The sequence below is a fragment of the Venturia canescens genome, chromosome 3, assembly GCF_019457755.1.
Source record: "Venturia canescens isolate UGA chromosome 3, ASM1945775v1, whole genome shotgun sequence".
Lineage (NCBI taxonomy): Eukaryota > Metazoa > Arthropoda > Insecta > Hymenoptera > Ichneumonidae > Venturia > Venturia canescens.
In genome coordinates, this window is record NC_057423.1 from 25,247,071 (window position 1) to 25,265,413 (window position 18,343).

The following is an 18,343-nucleotide window of genomic DNA, read 5'->3' on the forward strand; positions in this document are numbered from 1 at the left end:
GGTGCCTCCTTTTATACCAAACGACAATGTCCTGCGGAATGCAAAAAAAGAAAAAATTAATATGGATCTCAACGTACAAAAAACCGATGGAAAAGATGTTGTACAAACCATTTTGAAAATGTCGAGGACTCCAGAGTACGCAGGCATAATATCGTGGATCAGTGGAAGCCCTTTTTTTGTATTCTATTGCACTCCTGCTGAGATGAATGCCTACAAAGATTATTGCCGGATCACAAAAGACGCAGCAACAATTTCATTAGATGCAACTGGCGGTCTAATAAAAAAAATTGACCATGGCGATGGAGATCTCAGTGGTCATATATTTCTGTACTCGATTGTAATCAATTTTGAAAATACAACTTTACCGGTGTATCAAATGCTCTCAGAAGCTAATGGAACAGATGTCATCATGTTTTTCTTGAACCACTGGGATCGTGCCGGCGCACCAAAACCAAAGGTTGTCATCTGCGATTACTCCAGAGCTCTCCTTGCAAGCTTATGCAAGGTATACACCGGGTGCACAGTGAAGGAGTACTGTGAATGGACCTTCTCCATCGCCATCGGTGGTCAATTGATTAGATTTGGAAAGCCGGGCACGATTTACCGGATTGACGTTTCACATGTGACCCATATGGTTTGTCGTTGGAAATGTTTTAAGCCAGTGAGACGTTGCATTAAGGAATTCTTTGTTCGCTGCGTAGCCCTTATGGTTGATTCGACATCGCTTGAAGAATTTCGGGAAATTTTCGTCCTCACCTGTGCAGTAGGACTGCAAAATTACGAAGATAGTACAATGAATTTGAATGAAGTGCAGTCGACAAAAGAAGCGAGGAGAAGACTCGAAAATAGAATCGCTGGTGGACAAAAAAATTTGGATTTTGAAGCCATGGAAAAAACATCTCACACAGACGAACTCGCTTTTAATCGAAAGGGAAACTATGGGCCTTGTGAAAGTGAATCCGACATGGAAAAGTCAGCGCAGCCAAATACATTGGTCAAATGGTTAATGGTGCAAAAAAAAAAGAAGAGACAACTTTAAGTGTCGGTGAAAACTTGAATCCGTTTTACCTTCCAGATTTTGTCGAACAGCTCTTCATTTTAGCTAAGGAATTTCCACTCTGGACTGCTGCGATCATTTCGATTCTCATTCCACACCCGATTCCACACCATGCCTCCTCTAGCTATGTCGAAGGACATTTTGGTGATTTGAAGACAAGAGTGCTCAAAAACACACCACCACCACTACGAGCAGATAAATTTCTGAAAATACACATTCGCGATATTTCTGGTCAAACATTACTGTTTGCCTCTAATATGATTATGTTCGATCGAAAAAATCACGCGTTAAAAGAAACAGGAAAGAACATTCATGAGCTTGAAGTGAAAACAACAGAGGAAGCAACTGTAGAAAAAGAAGAATGCATCGAACAAAATATTTCGAATCGCAGTGCAGCAGATTTGATTTCTGTAGAAAACTGGAGAAATAAAGCATCGCATGGGAAAAAATATATATATAATTTAACGGACGACTCGTTTACTGATATTTGTGAGCCAATACTATCCTCATCTCACAATGTCAATAACAGTGACTTGCCTGTTGCAAGTCCTATTTTGGCATCAAATACGCTCAATAATTCGATCGATCATGATTACTGCAAACAGGATTCAATAACAGTGGTCCAGGACAAAAAAGGAATTAAAAAAGTTCAATCTCACCTATCCGAGAAAGTGGAGAATTCGATGGCAAGTCCTATTTTGGCATCAAATATGCTCAATACTTCGATCGATCATGATTATTGCAAACAAGATTCAATAAGAGTGATTCTGGAAGGAGAAGGAATTAAAGAAGTTCAATTTCTCCCATCCGAGACAGTAAAGAATTCGATCGCAGGCAGGTCTAGTCCTCTTCCTGAAACATTTTTCAATACCAAAACAGTCACAGATGTTTGCACTTTTCCGACTGAAGAAATTGTACATGGATATCATGGGAAAAATGAAATAAAAAAAAAGAAGTCTAAATATTACGAACCGTACCCGGATATCCGTCAGCGTAATATTCTTACTGCAAGTACAAGTAAACCTGTGCTCTTACCGAATGGTAGTATCTGCGATCAACCGATTAAAGTGGATGGTCTTAAGGTTTTTGTAAAAGCCACGTGTCCATTTGATTCGCTCGTACACATCTTGATGACCGCTGCTCTAGACAGTTCTGAATATGCCAGTATCCTGGAAAAATCAAATAACAAAACCTTGAGATTTGTTAAGACCTTCATGAACAATGGAGTCACAATAGAGGTCTTACGTCAAAGAGCAGAACTTCTAAAACATTTAGGATACACCTGTTCACCCGGACCATGTACATCGGAAAGTTTTCTCATATTTTTTGGATGCTTGGGACAGCATTGCAAATGTTGTAAAGAAGACTCTCGAGTCATTTCCAAGTGTATACGTCACTGAAAAATGTACTAAATGTACTGGCGGTACTGGCACGTCATATGTGAAGCCCTACCTGAGCCCTAACCACAGAAAGATTGAAAAAGACGGGTTTGAAAAATTGGAATCCGCTGTTAACTTTCAACCCATTGTGTGCAATATGCAATGCCGAAAATGTGGATCAGAATCAACGACTTATACGAAGGCGAATGTCCATGTTTTCATCGATCTCGACATACGTTCTTATTGTGACAAATCAGGCATGACTCAAACTGGAATGACTTGCAAACTGACGCAATTGCCAACTTCTATCAGTCTGCCAATAAACAACGAATTACGATTACCGTACAGGTGAGTTTGTTTTGCTCTCAATTGATATAGTAAGAATGCTCTGATCAAAATTTTATAATGAAAGTTCAATAATATAATTTCGTTTTCACCAGATTTATCAAAACTTTAAAAATAGATGGACTCGAACTAAATTAAAACCTGTAATAAATGATATTAAATTGATTGCTGTTTTCATTCTGTTACACCTTATTCTGTCGAGTGAAATAAAATATGTAATTACCAAATAATATCGATCTTTTCACAGATTGGTTGGAGTTACGACCTTCCGTAATGCTCACTTCGTAGCGCACTGTCTCCGATCGACTGGAACGTGGCAAATATTCAACGATATGACTTTTAAAATTGGCAAGAGTCCACTGGCCACGAGTGTCGAACCGCATCTTGCAGTATACCTATGTGACCGGTATCCGTGACAGTATACATGATAGGCGTGAAAGTATCCGTGGCAATATCCAATTAGAAAACTATTGTTGTTTTTTTTGTTGAGTTTATTCCAGCTACATAATTTTAATTACACTTTAATTTCATAATTTAATAAATTATTGATTTATCTGGTCTATTTTTAGAGAGCAATATATATGATATACCCATCTGTTTCTCTAGGCTTGACAAGGACCAAAAGCTATTGTCGAAATTAAATTTCCTGTCGTTTTTTTACTCATTGACTCAAAGTTCCACCGTCCCAATTTCTTTCGCGGTTCCCAGTGGACAAACACAAAATCCATCCTGCTTTGTGCTCTTTCTTAGATTCACGATCTTGTTCGTCTGGATCGGTTGACGCTTCTTCCTCTCTTTCATTGATCGTAATACCGTGCTAAAATTGTAAGAGATTCCCCTTTTTTTGCACGATTCCACTTTACACTTTAATTTCAGGACGATTGAAAAAATCAACTTTCATCCTCTATTGCAAATCTGTGGTTAACGGCTTGTTTGTCTGTCAGCTACGCTCGTCGATCGTATATTTTTCTTTACGAGCGTCCAGAAGCTTCAGCTGTCATCGATCTGGAAAATAGAACACAATAATTTTGCTCGTTTGAATGAATTTCCCATAACTCTTCTCAAAAGACACATTATCGTCAAGGGTAAAACATTTTTTCAGATTAGTACAGACTGGTCTTGTTTAAATATAGTCGAGTTTTTGTGAGAACTTTCTTAAAAAGAAAAAAATCAAATCATCAAAAACGCGATTGAGTTGACCTAAAAAAAGAATTTTATTCCATTTTTTCGAAAATTATGTTGAAAAACGAAAAATCAAAAAATATGTGACCAAAACCATCAATTAAAAAAATTAATATCCCAGAAACTATCAGCCAAAAAAAAAATAAAAAAATCACCGAAATCTCCGAATAAGTACTAAAACATGTCACAATAACTTAAGCAAAATTTCCGATGCAACATCAGTTGATAGGTGAATTTGGTATGGATTGCCCCTACTATTCTGTCTAAATCACAATTTCATTACGATACTTAATCACATTCATACAATGGCATGACGCACCTAAAAAATTTCTAGTGTAACAAATATTCCGTAACGTGATCAGCATCGATGTAACGAATTTCAGCACCAGGCCAAATTTCTTCGAAACTCATGCAGCCCTCGCATGGCAGGCAAGCGTCGTCCTTAGCGCACATAGCAATAATGAAAGAAGTACCGACAGGAACCTCGAAATTACGAAGATGCGTGCATTCCTCCATCACTCCACGCCTGAACCCAAACTTCTAGCAAAACAACAAAAGAAAAAGATGATTTATAAATTCCAGTTTTTTATATTTTTTGAGCAAATTAAATTTATAACATGATTTATTTAAATTTTCTGTCGATTTTTAGCATGTTTCTAAAGAAGAAAAGGGAATAAAGGCTCAAAATAGCGGATTTCACCTTTCAGTTTATCAGGCTCGTTCGATTTGAATCTTTCGTATATATAAGATTGAGAGAAAACATTTTGGTTGCAACTCATCTCTCCTCATCGATTCAAGCATTCATATTATTTTCGGTCCCAACTTTATCAACTTTGACAACTTCCATCGATTTATCAACTTCTGTTCCCTCGCTTTGTTCATTCTTTTCAAAGTCGCAGAGGGTAATGTTATTTGACCAAGTGTTGACCAGCTAAAAATACATCCTGTAATGGAAATATTATAAAATTGTGTTATTCATCATTTCTAAATACAAGAAATATTTGCGAAGGGATAAATAAAAAAAAATTGATATGTTAATCAAGCGATGAAAGAACTCAAAACTGTGCGTGCAAATGATGCCTTTGTTTTCGCTTCTTTGCGTTTTAACGAATAAAAATTATAATAATATTGCGTTTTTCGATATTAATTCGAATAAAGAAATCTTTCCAAAGATGTTTGTGTTTACGTCTTGGTCGACAATGATTTTCACCATTTTAACAAGATCATTCTGATAGACCTCGTTTGAAAAATATTACGACTTCAATACTTGCCAATTAATCGAAGTGCTCATAACATCCTGGGTAAACACTGGGGAAGCCGTTCATTAGGATAAGCATGGAAGTAGCGCTATTGGCTTTGGCCAATTTGTTGCAGCTAATGAAGCCATCTGTGAAACATTCAGCCATGCTTATTTGTCAAATACCACGTAAAAAATATTTTTTTTTACAATAAATTTGGGACAAAACAATATTACGAAACACTGAAATGGTACAGCCTTCAATTTTTCAAAAAACACTTGTGAATTCAAAATTTGAACTCGTCGGCATAAAAATAAAAATATAAAAAATCGAAACAAAAATTTTTAATCATTATTGCCAAGTAAATGTGTAAAAATAATTCAAGAATTGAAAATCAACTAAATGAAATGAGATCTTGGAAAAATTTTCTACAAAATTTAATCAATGGTATAAACATTTGACTATTTGGGCACCTATAAAAAATGAAAATTAGGTCAACCAACAGTGATCGACAAGTCAAAAAAGAACTTTTTTTTTCTGAAAGAAATATTGTTCCCATTTGGAGCCAGAATATTACGGTCAATCAAATCTATAAAACTCATAACTATACTTCGAGGAAAAGCCTCATTTTCATCAGCTACAATAACCTTGGTACATTATCACTCCGACACAAGATACTGTTATGAAAAAAAAATGTAAATCTCAAAATCATTATTGCGTAGAAATATTCAGAATAATAATTTACTACTAATAATTGATTCTTGTATTGACAAAGTCTTGATGGAGAAAACAAGAATAATCACCTTTACACATTATTCTTGAGCATATTTGACAGTACGGAAAAGTGAGGTTATATTTTAATTCCGAAGTACTAGAAAATCGATAGTTTTTCTCTACATGTGGCAGTATTTTCAAATCAAAACAAAATTAATGGTAGCACGTATTCCTAACAAATGTTTATGTATGCGAATTAAAATGCACAAAATACAGAAAAATGGGTTAAAAGGAATTTGAGGTTACCATCTCAAACTGTCATGCAGGATTTCCCCATGCTTTGGTGAAAATCTTAGTACGCGAAGTAGTTCGATAAACAGCATCTAAACGGCTACGAACCATGATTGAATACTTTTATGAAAATACACATGAAAATACAAATGTAGTTTGCTAAATGATACGGTTCCTATGTACATTAAAATTTTGGATTAATTTATTCTCACTAAATAGCATCAATGAGATCGCGGTTCGCAATAACGTCTTCGTGATTTCATGAAAAACTGTACACGCGTTAAAAAATCACAGGGACAAAATTCATTTTGAGAAATAAGAATATTCGAAGAAAGAAAAAATAATACATTCGATCATTGATAATAACGGTTGGTTCTAATGATGACCAATTTCATATAAACGATTGCAAGATATTTCATAAAAAAAATCCTAAACAATCAGCATGCAGGCTCGAAAAGAATATGCTCGAAAAAATCGAGGAAACGACAAAACAACGATCAATACCTTTTCAACATTCGTGTTGCCTTTAACGGAGGTTTCAAAGAGTTGAATAATAAAACGTTCAGCATCCATGATAAGTTTGTATCTCGTGCTGCTGCCAGAATTCTTTCTTCCACAGAGTTTACGGTCATTAACCGGAGCACTCGGACCTCGTATTTCTGTCCTATTCTGTGAGCTCGATTCTGTGCCTGCAAATCATGATGAGGATTCCATTTAGAATAAAAAATAATAACGGTATCGGCAGCTTGAAGATTGAAGACCGAGGTTATCGGTTCTCGTGGACAGAAGAAAGAGGAAGTAGGAGAATTCAGGATCGTCAATTTCTTTAAAAGATCACCTCTGTCCTCGACTTTCGTCGTACCATTAAGACGAAGTTACACGAATCCTCTCCGGCTAAGATAATCTTCCATTATGTTCATTAATTGTGTTATTCAACAAGAACAACAGTACTCAATGGTTGATTGCTATAAACTTGGGCAGCATACGATCGAGAAGCTCGAATTTACCAGAAGCCCGATAAAGATCGGGACCTGATACAAAAGATGTGCCCCCGGTTCCAATGCGTTCGCAATGCTTTTCATCGATAACTTGAAATATGAAGAAATGAATACAGAGTTTTCACATTTGTACTATCGTGTTCATCAGAGCTTTCGCACCACCTTTACCTTCTCTGAGCCATCGGTTAACAAAACACCCTTGCTCTGCATGTGCTTATACAAAATTTTTTGAAGTCCAGACATGTCGAGCACTTGATAATGTACTCGACTTTGTCAAGCAGTTGCACCTCGATTTTTTTTTCAAACAACGCAACAAGAAAGGCCTAAGAACTTTATGCAAAGGGTGAATAATGGGAACAGTTTTTTCTTTGTTGAGCTCGAATGTTCCGCCAGTCGTAGAGAAAAAGTTCAGAAGGGCCCGAAGCTGATCAGGCAATTTCTTCTGCAGCGGTCACCAGTCAGAAGAAGCCGATGAGGCGCGAGATAATGAATATTCAATAGTTGCGCGAGCTTACATTGATGGTTCTTCATTTTGTGATCCTCATCAATTATCATGTATTTCGATTGAAGTTTTGCCAAAACGCCTTTGTTCTTAACCATATATTCGTCCGTTGTCAAAAGAACGTTGAACTTTGTTGTACGCATTTGCGCCGCCTGAATTGCCCTTCTCACTATCGACAAACCCTTGTAGAAAACTAAGATGACATTCGGTGCCCATTTCTCAAACTTGAGTACCCAATTCGACAAAGTTCTGTAAGTTGAAACATCAACGAGTTCAAACGAATGTAACAGATATCACCCACATTTATATTAAAGGTACCATTATTTAGTCCGGCTTAGAAATTCTGACATGAAATATGAGAAGAATTTTGGTTCCTTACAAAAGTAGGACGATAATCAAAAACGGTCCATTCACTTCCTCCAGCTCCATCAGATAAATAACAAGGACAATCGTTTGGATTGTTTTGCCAAGATCCATCTCGTCCGCAAGAATACCGTTCGAATTATTGTTGAATGAGGACACCAACCAGTCAAGACTCTGAAACAAATCATATGATATACGCCAATAAAACTTTATTTCCCCATGACTTAAGCCTTCGAAAAACTTACGTCAATTTGATATTCTTCGAGTTTTCCATTGACCATAATAAATGCTTCTTGATGCATTGATGCTTCTGTGCCGTTGGTCCATTCACCTTGCGTAAAATACCATCTTTGACGTTTTCCATGTGGCTCAGATGGTTTGATAACGTCCCAATCCTCCTCTGATAAAATCAAATCCAATTCGATCAAATTATCCTGGCTAATTTCAGCAGCATCCGACCCGAAGACTGACGATGTTGCGTTTGATTTTAGAGATTCCTCAAATTCAATGTTGTCAGTAGCTTCCTTTTTTATAATTATATTTAATTCAGCTCGTGCCTTGCTTAAGATTTCTCGCCGATCTTCTCTAACGTTAATGTAGAGATTGTGAGCTGAACAGTTTCCATTAATTTTTTCACTCATTTCTTTCCACACATCAGATGTACAGACTTCGACCAAGACCTTCGCTTCGCGAAGCAAATTAAAAATGATTCTCTGCAATAATATGATTTTACGATCTAAAACTGTTTTTTGTTGTGCCACAGACCGGATCTTTAAATAGAGAAAAAATAGCTAACTGTTACCTTTTTTACGCTTCTGTTCCAAACTCGTTTTCTTTTCTGCTCCATTTTTTGTGCTGTTCAACTTCAACCATTTCCATAAGATTGCTGATGTACTCGTCGGTTTGTGAGAATAGGAAAGCCAAACGTTTGCCTTATTTCAATCAATGTGCTTCCATAACCATCTTCGTCCTTGGCCTTTTGAAACGACGCAAACGCTCTTTTTCACTTCGGCGTCTTCGATTCTACAACGTTCCGTTCGACCTGACTCCGATGACCAATCAGAGCGCTTCGTTCTCATGAACTGATTCCGATAGTTTTTCAATTGATGTTAATCGAGGAAATAATCACCAAACATTATATTTAAACTACCAGACACCACCAGACGATTTTCTATAGACAAAGACTATGCGAAATGAAATTAGTCGAAAAATAGAATATTCGGCCGGCTAAGTTTACTCCGTCAGCTGATTATTAGTGAATTGTTTATATCTACGTTTTATGGATAAATAATTGATTACCAAAGACTATATTTCATGGATTCGTCTCTACCAGACGATTCTGCATCAATTTAAGTATTTTATCCGAACTATTTCACGCAATATACGTATATGTCGGCTATCTTTACGCTCACACACTTAATCACTTATTTATAAAAAACTATTGATTACCAAATGTTTTAATTACACTACCAGAAACTACCTTGAGAGCACCTAGAGTAATGAATATTTGAAACATTAAAAAATCAAAGTTGTACGGCTAGGTTTATGGTAGTGTATCGAGGATGCCGAAGGAACATAACCTTATTTGCTTGGCCTATGGGAACGGGGGGAACGGTCAGGCCCGTTATGGCCTCTGCACATTACGCGCGATGAGCGATGAGCGACGAGCGATAGCCAATGAGAGCTCTGCTTTTCTGGCCATCGTCTGGAAAATCAGAGCTCTCATTGGCTATCGCTGGTCGCTCATCGCTCATCGCGTGCGGTGTGCAGAGGCCATAAGCGCTCCAGTATTAGACCTGCTACACACGGTCTATAATATTGCGCAATATAGGTGATTGCACAATATTATTGAACGTGTAGATGTAGTATTAAAACATTGCGCAATCATTGAACAGAAGTTTGAGCTATCTTAAATTCATGGCCCACTACACACCATACAAACTTATTGTGCAATATTACTGTGCAATATTATTGACCGTGTGTAGCGGGCCTTATGCCCGTTTTCTCCAACGTTAATCTGAGTTTAAATTCAGATTAACGTTGGAGGAGAAAACGGGCATTACACAGCGCTTTTATTCCGGTTTAGTTGTATCAATATAGATATACAAAATACATATCTGTCGATATATATATATATAAATATACCCGTCTGTATATACAAAACCGGAATAAAAGCGCCGTGTAAAAACGTAGTCAGTGATTGTCGAATGGCACCGTTTGGTGTCATCTTCAGATCGGTTCCGAAAAAGTGCCTCTACGCAATAGTCTATCCGTCCCGTGGTCCGTCCACATTAAATTCTTTTGATTCTATGTGGGTTGGAAATATAATGAATTAAGTGGAATAGTGTGATACATATATAGAACGTATGTAACAAGAGTTTGATGTCGCATTGTATCTAAAAGCCGGTTGTTGGCTAGCTCAAATGATAGAATGTACTGTTCTGAATGCATTGTTACTCCTGTGAATCGGTTAAGTGAATAAAATATATATTGATATATTATACATGAATATGTGTACATGTTCATATCGATATTGTGCATTTTTTTTTTTTTCGTGAAAACGGTTTACCTGTGCTATATATGAGTTTGCGTCAAAGATCGGAAGTTAGTAACGGAATAGCAATATCGCGGTCGCTGTCTGTCTGTCACCAAGGAAAAAAAAGCGAGAGAAAAGTTAAACTTTGCCATAGTTCTGGATCCGTCAACCAAGAAAGGAAGAACAGGCAATACAATTGCAGTCATCTTTTCATCTAGTGCTCATGTAAACTAATGCATATTAAGCTCACGCACATCCTTAGAGTTTGGTTAGTTTTTATTTTATGGATTTCTACTAAAACCAACTATCCCATTGATTTTGGGTTCGAATCTATTTTTCTTTCCACCAAGCGAGGAGCACGCGTGTTGATTCTTCCCTATGTAGTATTTATTCAACCTATATATACATAAATGCACGATGGTAGCTGTGTATGCACATACAAGTTTGTGCGTGGTGACGAGGTCTCCCACTCACTTTTACGCACGCTATGTGAACTTAGCCAACGACATACTGATACTGATGACAGGACAGATGTGCATTGCACATTTTTATTATTACAGATGTCTATTGCTAATGTTTTTGTCTTTTCCGATTTGTGATAAATGATTCGGTAATATTGGACGTTCCTGTATTCGTCGTATATCTTATATCGAGTTTATAACTTTGGGTATGTTTATGTCATTGAATTGATTAAGAGACGCAGCCGCGGCTGGACTCAAAGTCTGTACGTGTCAATGCTACGTTAGTGATACGTGCGTGTATGTTACATGCTGTGAAAAAATAGCACCTTCAATGATACTATGTAACACCTATATATAAATTTATATATAAATATTAATATTATAGATATAAATGTGCAGTGCGCGCGTTCGAATTCTATGAGTAGAAAATGCACAAGATAAAGCTGCCCATTAAGACCGACATACCCACCGCGCTTACAAGGTATGAGAAAATCTTGGAAAAAAGTATTACTCATTTTGTATTTCTGTCGATTTTGAGATGTCCCTTACATTTTATTTTTTTTACGAGTTAATCACTGTTCACTTAACCTCACTTTATTTCAAAGTTCAACAATGTGTTTCTTAACTAGAATATTCCCAAAGTTGATCTAGTCATTATTTTCCAATAATTGGCTTCTATTTGCGACAACAATTTCTGTTCATTCATTTTGATTTTCATACATATTTTTGATGTATATGAGATTCAATGTCTTGCATGGACACTAAGTGGTTCCTTAACAAAATTGGCAAAAAGTATGAGTTCTTTCCAATTGGAGCAGAGTTGGATGCAGAATTCAACACAGTGGAACATAATATTATCAGAAAGTAGATATACTTATTGAAACAAGTATGGCACTTATTGTGTTTCAACTACAATCAGCGGCAATAGACTGCAAGTAGTTTATACTTCAACATTCTGTGAATGGATATAAGTTCTGTGCTTGCCAGTGCTTTAAGTGGAAAGTATCATAAACTTACAAATGTAAAAAAATGTTATTATTGAGTCTAGAGACACTAAAAAGGAACCCTGAGATTCTCTAGATTGTACAAGTGTAAGGAATCAGTAAAACTACAACTGTCGTCACGATGCAATTGTTGTGTATTAATATTCAACAGATTTGGTTTTGCGTGTAACATTTTCTTTTGATGTATTTAGAATCTGAATAGTTGCTAGTCTGCTTGAGAAGAAATTGAAATTTTATTTCAAAGTAAGATAGGTATTCTAGAGAATGTTGTGAGTGAATGAGGATTTACTAGTCTTGCACTGGACAATAAATTCTGTCGAGGTTTTTATAAAATTCAATGGAAACTTTGGCATCATACAATTTGCACCTGCGATCTGTATAAACTTTTTCAACTCACAGAAATGTTACTGCCATGTAAGGAAGTCGATTGTGACATTAATTAACACACTTTCACATTAATGAGCAGAATGTTCTTTGTTCTAACTGGTATTACTGAATAGAAACCAAGAAACGAAAAACGGAAAAAAACTCTATTGTAAGTCTATATTTGATAACAGAGAACATGGATTTACTCGTAACAGGATCTGTTTTAGCTTTCGGCATAGAAAAGTTAGTTCCACTTATGACCTAAAAAGTGTACAAGAACCTATGAATGTGCTTCACACATTTCAAGTGTCAGCTGACCCCCTGCTTATGTCGCTATTCAGAAAGCCAAGAGATTGCCAGTTTAAATATTCATGTCATACGAACTTTTTGTGTCATTATTTTTTATCAGGTAATATTTATGAGTATTAGTGAATATATCGATGTTATGACTTTTATGACCACAGTTGGTGCTTCATAAAACTTGAGCATATCGAGTGATTTTGATAAACTGGTATCATTTTCCACTCATAAGAAGATAAATGTTCGCTTACGTTAACTGACTCATCAATACATTCAGAAAGGTAGTGTTAACAGTTCGAATCAAGATTGGTCGACTTTTTTCATCAAACATGGTTAATTTCTTTTGACTACTGAAGAAACTTCGTCATTTGTCAGTACAACAACTCTATTCCTCATTTCTCTGTTCTGAAACAATTCCATGTCGAATATCTTCATTCTGAAGTAATTCTATTCTTAAATAATATTGTTATTGAAAAACTTGTTTCATCGCCTCACGTCCTTTGTTTTAATCTCTAGAGGACCGGAAAGCCGATATATCGGCTCACCCTGTGATATGAACTTTGTATATAGTTGATACGTGATACCAGACACTAATTTGAGCACTTTTCAAGGGCGATTTCAATTCTCAAATGCCGGTCCTCTAAAGGTTAATGTAACGGGACTTCATCTCGATTTTAGGAGTTTTCTCGTTTATTTTCGCATACCGAGCATTGATGTTATTGTTGTCGGCCATAATCTTAGTTACGTATGACACAACTCTTGAAAGCTGATATAAGAGCTATCAAAGGCTATTTTGAGTTGCATTCCTGCTTTTTCAGAAAATCAATATCATCGAACTCGATACTGGCAAAAGGGGCTTTTTGCACAATCTTATTCAACTTTATCTCAACTTTATTAGCTAAAATTTTGTCTCGATCTTTGCAGAACTCCATAAAAGATTCTCCTCTTTTTGGAAAGATTTTGGTGAGAATTTAAAGTATTTCCGAATTCGTTGTCGAAAGAACAAACAATTTACCATGTATGATCGCATCTTAGGTACTGCGACCAAAATTTCTTACACGTGACAAAAATTAAATTCGTTCATTCGCATTTTTTAAATTAAAAAAATGATCTTATTTTCGTGAGGGCCAGTCGCCGAAGTGACGCAATGCGAATGAAAGAAAACGATGATTTTTGCCAACTGGGCAATCAGGGAAATGGGCTTCAACAAAAAATTGAAAACTTCGATCACTTCCATTCCTTGAAATATATTTCACAAAAAAACTGTTTTATTCCATAGTTTGAATGGCATGCAACTGACATGCAATTCAAATTTTAAAGGGTTCATATTATAATTATTCAGGTAAACGTATTTAAATATGAAGAAAAATATACAGGTTTATAGGTAGGGACTCTACGTAAAAAATCGTTAATTTTTCCACATAACGAACGAACGCTTCTTACGAAGTTTATGAAAAAGTACGGGTGGGACTCAAAAGTTCGCTATTTTAGGGGTTTTTCGTAGGGGTTTTTTCATTCAGAAACAGTCATTTTTTTCTGGTTGGAAAAATTACAGTTTTTCAATTTGTTTGACGATATTGCAAAACAATCGCCAGAGTGGCACGGAAGAAAAATTAAATCACACAAATTAATTTTTTTATACCGGTATCTCGAACTGTACCACTTATAAATAAAAATGATTAATATTTGTGATTTTATTTTTTTTACCCTAGAACATCGATCCGTGCCACTCTGGCGATTGTTTTGCAATATCGTCAAACAAATTGGAAAACTGTAATTTTTTCCAGCCAGAAAAAAATGGCTGTTTCTGAATAAAAAAATAATTTCCTCTTTCGATAAAAAATCGTCGTTACCAGAACGTAGAAATTACTTCGAGTCGTCCGCTCGAAAGCTAACACGAAACTACAACTTGTATGTGCAAACATTTTTTTTCAGTCACTTCAAGTTTCCGAGATATATTCGTTTGAACGAAAAAGTATTTTCTAAAATTATGAAGTTAAAAACCTGAAAAAATTCACAAAGAAGTACCTTTTAGTAGTATTTTGATATAAATCGGTTATGAGGTAGATCTGAATCCTTCATAAATTGCATTCCCAAGCTAGGAATTTTTATTTTTTTGAATAATGGGCTTTCAATGACATTTTGAATCATTTTTTTTCACTATATCCAGAGACAGAAAGTTGATGCACACATGTCGATGTACAAAATTTTTTAACTCTGCATGTACCTACCGCAAGGTCCAACCAGAGAAAAGAAAAGTATGAAGTGTGTCATGACCAACAGATTTGTTCATTTTTTAACATATGCATTGCATTTTGAAAACATATTTTCTTATGCCTTCACTAATGGGCCACGGCTGATTTATTAAGTGTTATCACTTCCTATTTTTACAGAATATTGATTACAGAATATGGGTACTTGGCGCAAATGTGAATACACAGGAGTTTCAAAGTTTGCAAGTACCCGCTGCGGTTTATTCATCTACATTTTGAAACAGACAGAAAAAAGTACCACAGATTCATTAAATTAATTATGTCAACGCTAAAAGTAATAAAGACAGCGCACTATTAAAAGCAAACAGAACTCAGAATTGTTTGATGTATCTGCGCATTGGTTTTCGAAGACAGTAATTCCAGACCTATTCAGAAATAAGCAGCTGAAGATTCTAGTAATAAATTTCTTCATTGATATATTATTGTCAAAACCAAAAAGTGAAAAGATTGGCACACCTACCGCTTCAAAAAATATCAAAGTTTATAGGTTCTCGCTGCATACCTTTAATACAAACATTGATACTAGAGGGAAAAAAAACTTCAAATTTACCTGAACCACATTTTCGAAACTTATTATGTTACATTCAAGAAAAAAGTAAGAGATATGCTGTATGTTGAAGCAAGCAAAATGGTGTAATTTCGTATGTCTCCATGTTTATACGCAGACCAACCATTTGATCACATTCAAAAATGATCAGACGTAGACTTACAGACACGAATTTTTCAACGCATAATGCCAATCACAAACATGCCATGGAAATAGTCAATATTCATGTCGCTTCATCACATTGTCAAACTTTAGAGGTGTCCATTGCATTTTGAAGATACAAATTTTGATATCACAAATATTAGGCACTCAATGACTTATTGAAATAAATTCCCAAATTCTCCATGTAACAATTCAAGTGAATATCTATGCATTTACTTGGCCCAAATATGTTTTTAAAACTCGTGTGTATAAACAAGCAATTACATGACGACTTTTCGTTATAAATTTATAAATAATTTTGATGAAATCAATCTAAGAAAATAAAAACACACAACATACATATTCTCTAGAGAATGAACAAAAATTGGTATGGATGCACTGTAATCTAAGGCGAGGTGGAAAAAAGGAACCTAAGGGCACAGCCAAACTAGATGAAAAAAATATATGACAACAATACGTTGAATTAGACACCTTTACTTGAGGAAAATAAAAAAAAAATTATTTGAATTCATTTACACATAACCAATTACGCGTGTTTTTTTTTTATATAATTGCACTACATACATTTTCTGGTTGGAAAGAACGTTTGAGGTTATAATGAACGAATGTTTTTTTTCTCGCAATAACTCCGGTTGAAAGTTCAAAGGGAACAGAACAAGGATTGCAAAAAAATTATGTCACAAATGAACGTAGAGTCAAGTGTCTATACGAGGAGAAATTTCCCAACACCGATATCTTATATATAAACAAACACTTGCGAACCGATTGACATAAGAGTAAAATAACCCGCACTGTTTTCACAAAACTCACGTAGTTTATTTTATAGTCATATTAGAATATCTAATCGAATTCTCACATCTTGCACTATTTCCCCGAAATTTTATTATTTAAATCGCTGTCGCTACTCGTTCGCTCATACCATCGAAAACTGACAGATGGTTGTACACGATACATATAGATATATTATGCGTTCAGGGAGCTAAGCGTGATCGGTCAGCTGGAGTGAGCCAATATCGGTGAGCCAATCAGAATGCGTCGAGGCAACAACTCTACTACCACTAACTACGTCGAACGCATATACGTATACATCGAATCGGGGTCGTGTTTAGTCATTTTTGCACATCCTTGAGCCTGTGCAAAGTTTTTTCTCAGCAATTACGCCACCGATCATGCTGATTTTGGGCGCAATCGAAAGAGAATTTCGTAATTAGCTGAGGGGTTCAATTGTTAAATTGCGACATAACTCCTGAGCTTCGTAATTCAAGAAAATGACATGTCAATTTTACCCCCACTACCGAAATATTTAGAGATAACATAGTCTCGGCGAGAGCTTCAGGCCAGCAGACGACAGAGCTGTCAATGTACTTGTCCCGAGACTCTACCGAGTCTCTTGATCAGAACAAACCTATCAAGTTTCCGATGATTTTTACGGGTATTTTTATCATCAAATCTGAGGCATTTTGATAGAAATTGAAACCTGTGAGAAGACATTGTAGCTTTGAATATTGTAAATGAGAATTCTTCACCCCGCAACTCGTTTATGTTTACTTCAGGTTGCCTCCTGTATCCTGATATATACAGCAAACCAATCAAAACTTTAATCTCAACAATATCAGTTTTACCATGATAACTCAAAAGTTTTTCTATATTAGCACATACGCGATCTATTTCTTCATTAATATGGATAACTGTTATATCGAGAATATCTTCTGAAAAAAGGTAAGACCTCGTATCAATAGATGTTTTAGCTTGACGGGCTTCTCCAATAACTCCGGGTAAACGTAGTATTTTTTTAGTTTGTGAAAGACGACGTACGGCAGGTTTTAGGCTCCATTTGATTTTATTGTCCCCTTGTCCCCTTAGAACCGAAACGTAGTAGATTACTAGTAGATGATTGGAAAAAATCGTGATCCGAATCGTCGTCATCTTCACTTTCTGACAGAGATGAAATGTCATAATTTTCACCTTTACTTTCTCCGTGGTCTTCATCAGTAATCTCGTCATCAGTTGTTTCGTCGTCAATAAGCACAGCAGAATTTATCCTTCGTTTATTCATCTAAAACAAATATTACAATTTACAACACTATCTAAAACGTCTCTAAAAATATTTTATATAAATCTATACATGCATATATATATACATAAATATATATATGCATGTAAATATTTTGTGATACAATTGTAATCATAATTTATTACTTACTATAAATTTGAAAAAAAAACTCATATGATCCGAGAAAACACTCTTGAGCCCTTAACTGACTACACTTAACTGGCAAACCGGGTTAAAAGTACCCACAAGGTTCCACGCTTACTGCGCTTACTGCGTAGTAATAACTGAATCTCATCAACGGCTATTGAACAGGCCTCAACAGGCCTCAACGGAATATCGGTGGACGGGGAAAGCCCTTTGTTAAATACCTACAGAGCATTATAAGAAAGTAAAATTTTGGGGTGGGTATTTTGTACCCAGTGTGCTTGTTAGGGGTTAAAAATCTGACAACAACTTCAGAACATAGCACGGCAGCACAGAAGACATTTAAAAAAGACGTAGCACGGTAACAGCAGACATAATTTCGATCGAAAGACGAGTGTCAGTGTATAACTACACTACCGCTCAAAAGT

General features: G+C 35.8%; 2 protein-coding genes across 16 annotated transcripts in view; one reads left to right on the forward strand and one right to left on the reverse strand.

The window, feature by feature from the left end:
* Nucleotides 1–3,251: 3,251 nt before the first annotated feature.
* LOC122408609 (ATP-dependent helicase brm-like) lies at nucleotides 3,252–9,070 on the reverse strand. 5 transcript variants are annotated; one of them, XM_043415491.1, is made up of 10 exons: nucleotides 8,872–9,069; nucleotides 8,315–8,782; nucleotides 8,086–8,243; nucleotides 7,720–7,955; nucleotides 6,711–6,895; nucleotides 5,235–5,350; nucleotides 4,664–4,907; nucleotides 4,283–4,500; nucleotides 3,372–3,786; nucleotides 3,252–3,281 (listed from the first exon to the last, which is right to left on the reverse strand). In XM_043415491.1, exons 1-6 carry the CDS (start codon nucleotides 8,914–8,916, stop codon nucleotides 5,288–5,290), a joined length of 1,155 nt encoding a protein of 384 aa, XP_043271426.1. In that variant the 5' UTR covers nucleotides 8,917–9,069; the 3' UTR covers nucleotides 3,252–3,281; nucleotides 3,372–3,786; nucleotides 4,283–4,500; nucleotides 4,664–4,907; nucleotides 5,235–5,287. The 5 variants fall into 5 exon arrangements, with proteins under 5 accessions (XP_043271426.1, XP_043271425.1, XP_043271427.1 ...); XM_043415490.1 differs by having other exon boundaries at nucleotides 4,283–4,503; XM_043415492.1 differs by having other exon boundaries at nucleotides 3,252–3,786; nucleotides 4,283–4,503.
* A 1,209-nt stretch (nucleotides 9,071–10,279) lies between these two features.
* The window catches only part of LOC122408608 (phosphatidylcholine:ceramide cholinephosphotransferase 1-like), a 174,426-nt gene continuing 166,362 nt past the window's right edge, over nucleotides 10,280–18,343 (forward strand). For 2 of the 11 annotated variants that reach the window (XM_043415478.1, XM_043415489.1), the window contains exon 1: nucleotides 10,545–10,792. In XM_043415478.1, coding sequence (XP_043271413.1) covers nucleotides 10,650–10,792 — 143 coding nt within the window. In that variant the 5' untranslated portion in view covers nucleotides 10,545–10,649. The other 9 variants (XM_043415482.1, XM_043415479.1, XM_043415483.1 and 6 more) reach the window with 9 other exon arrangements.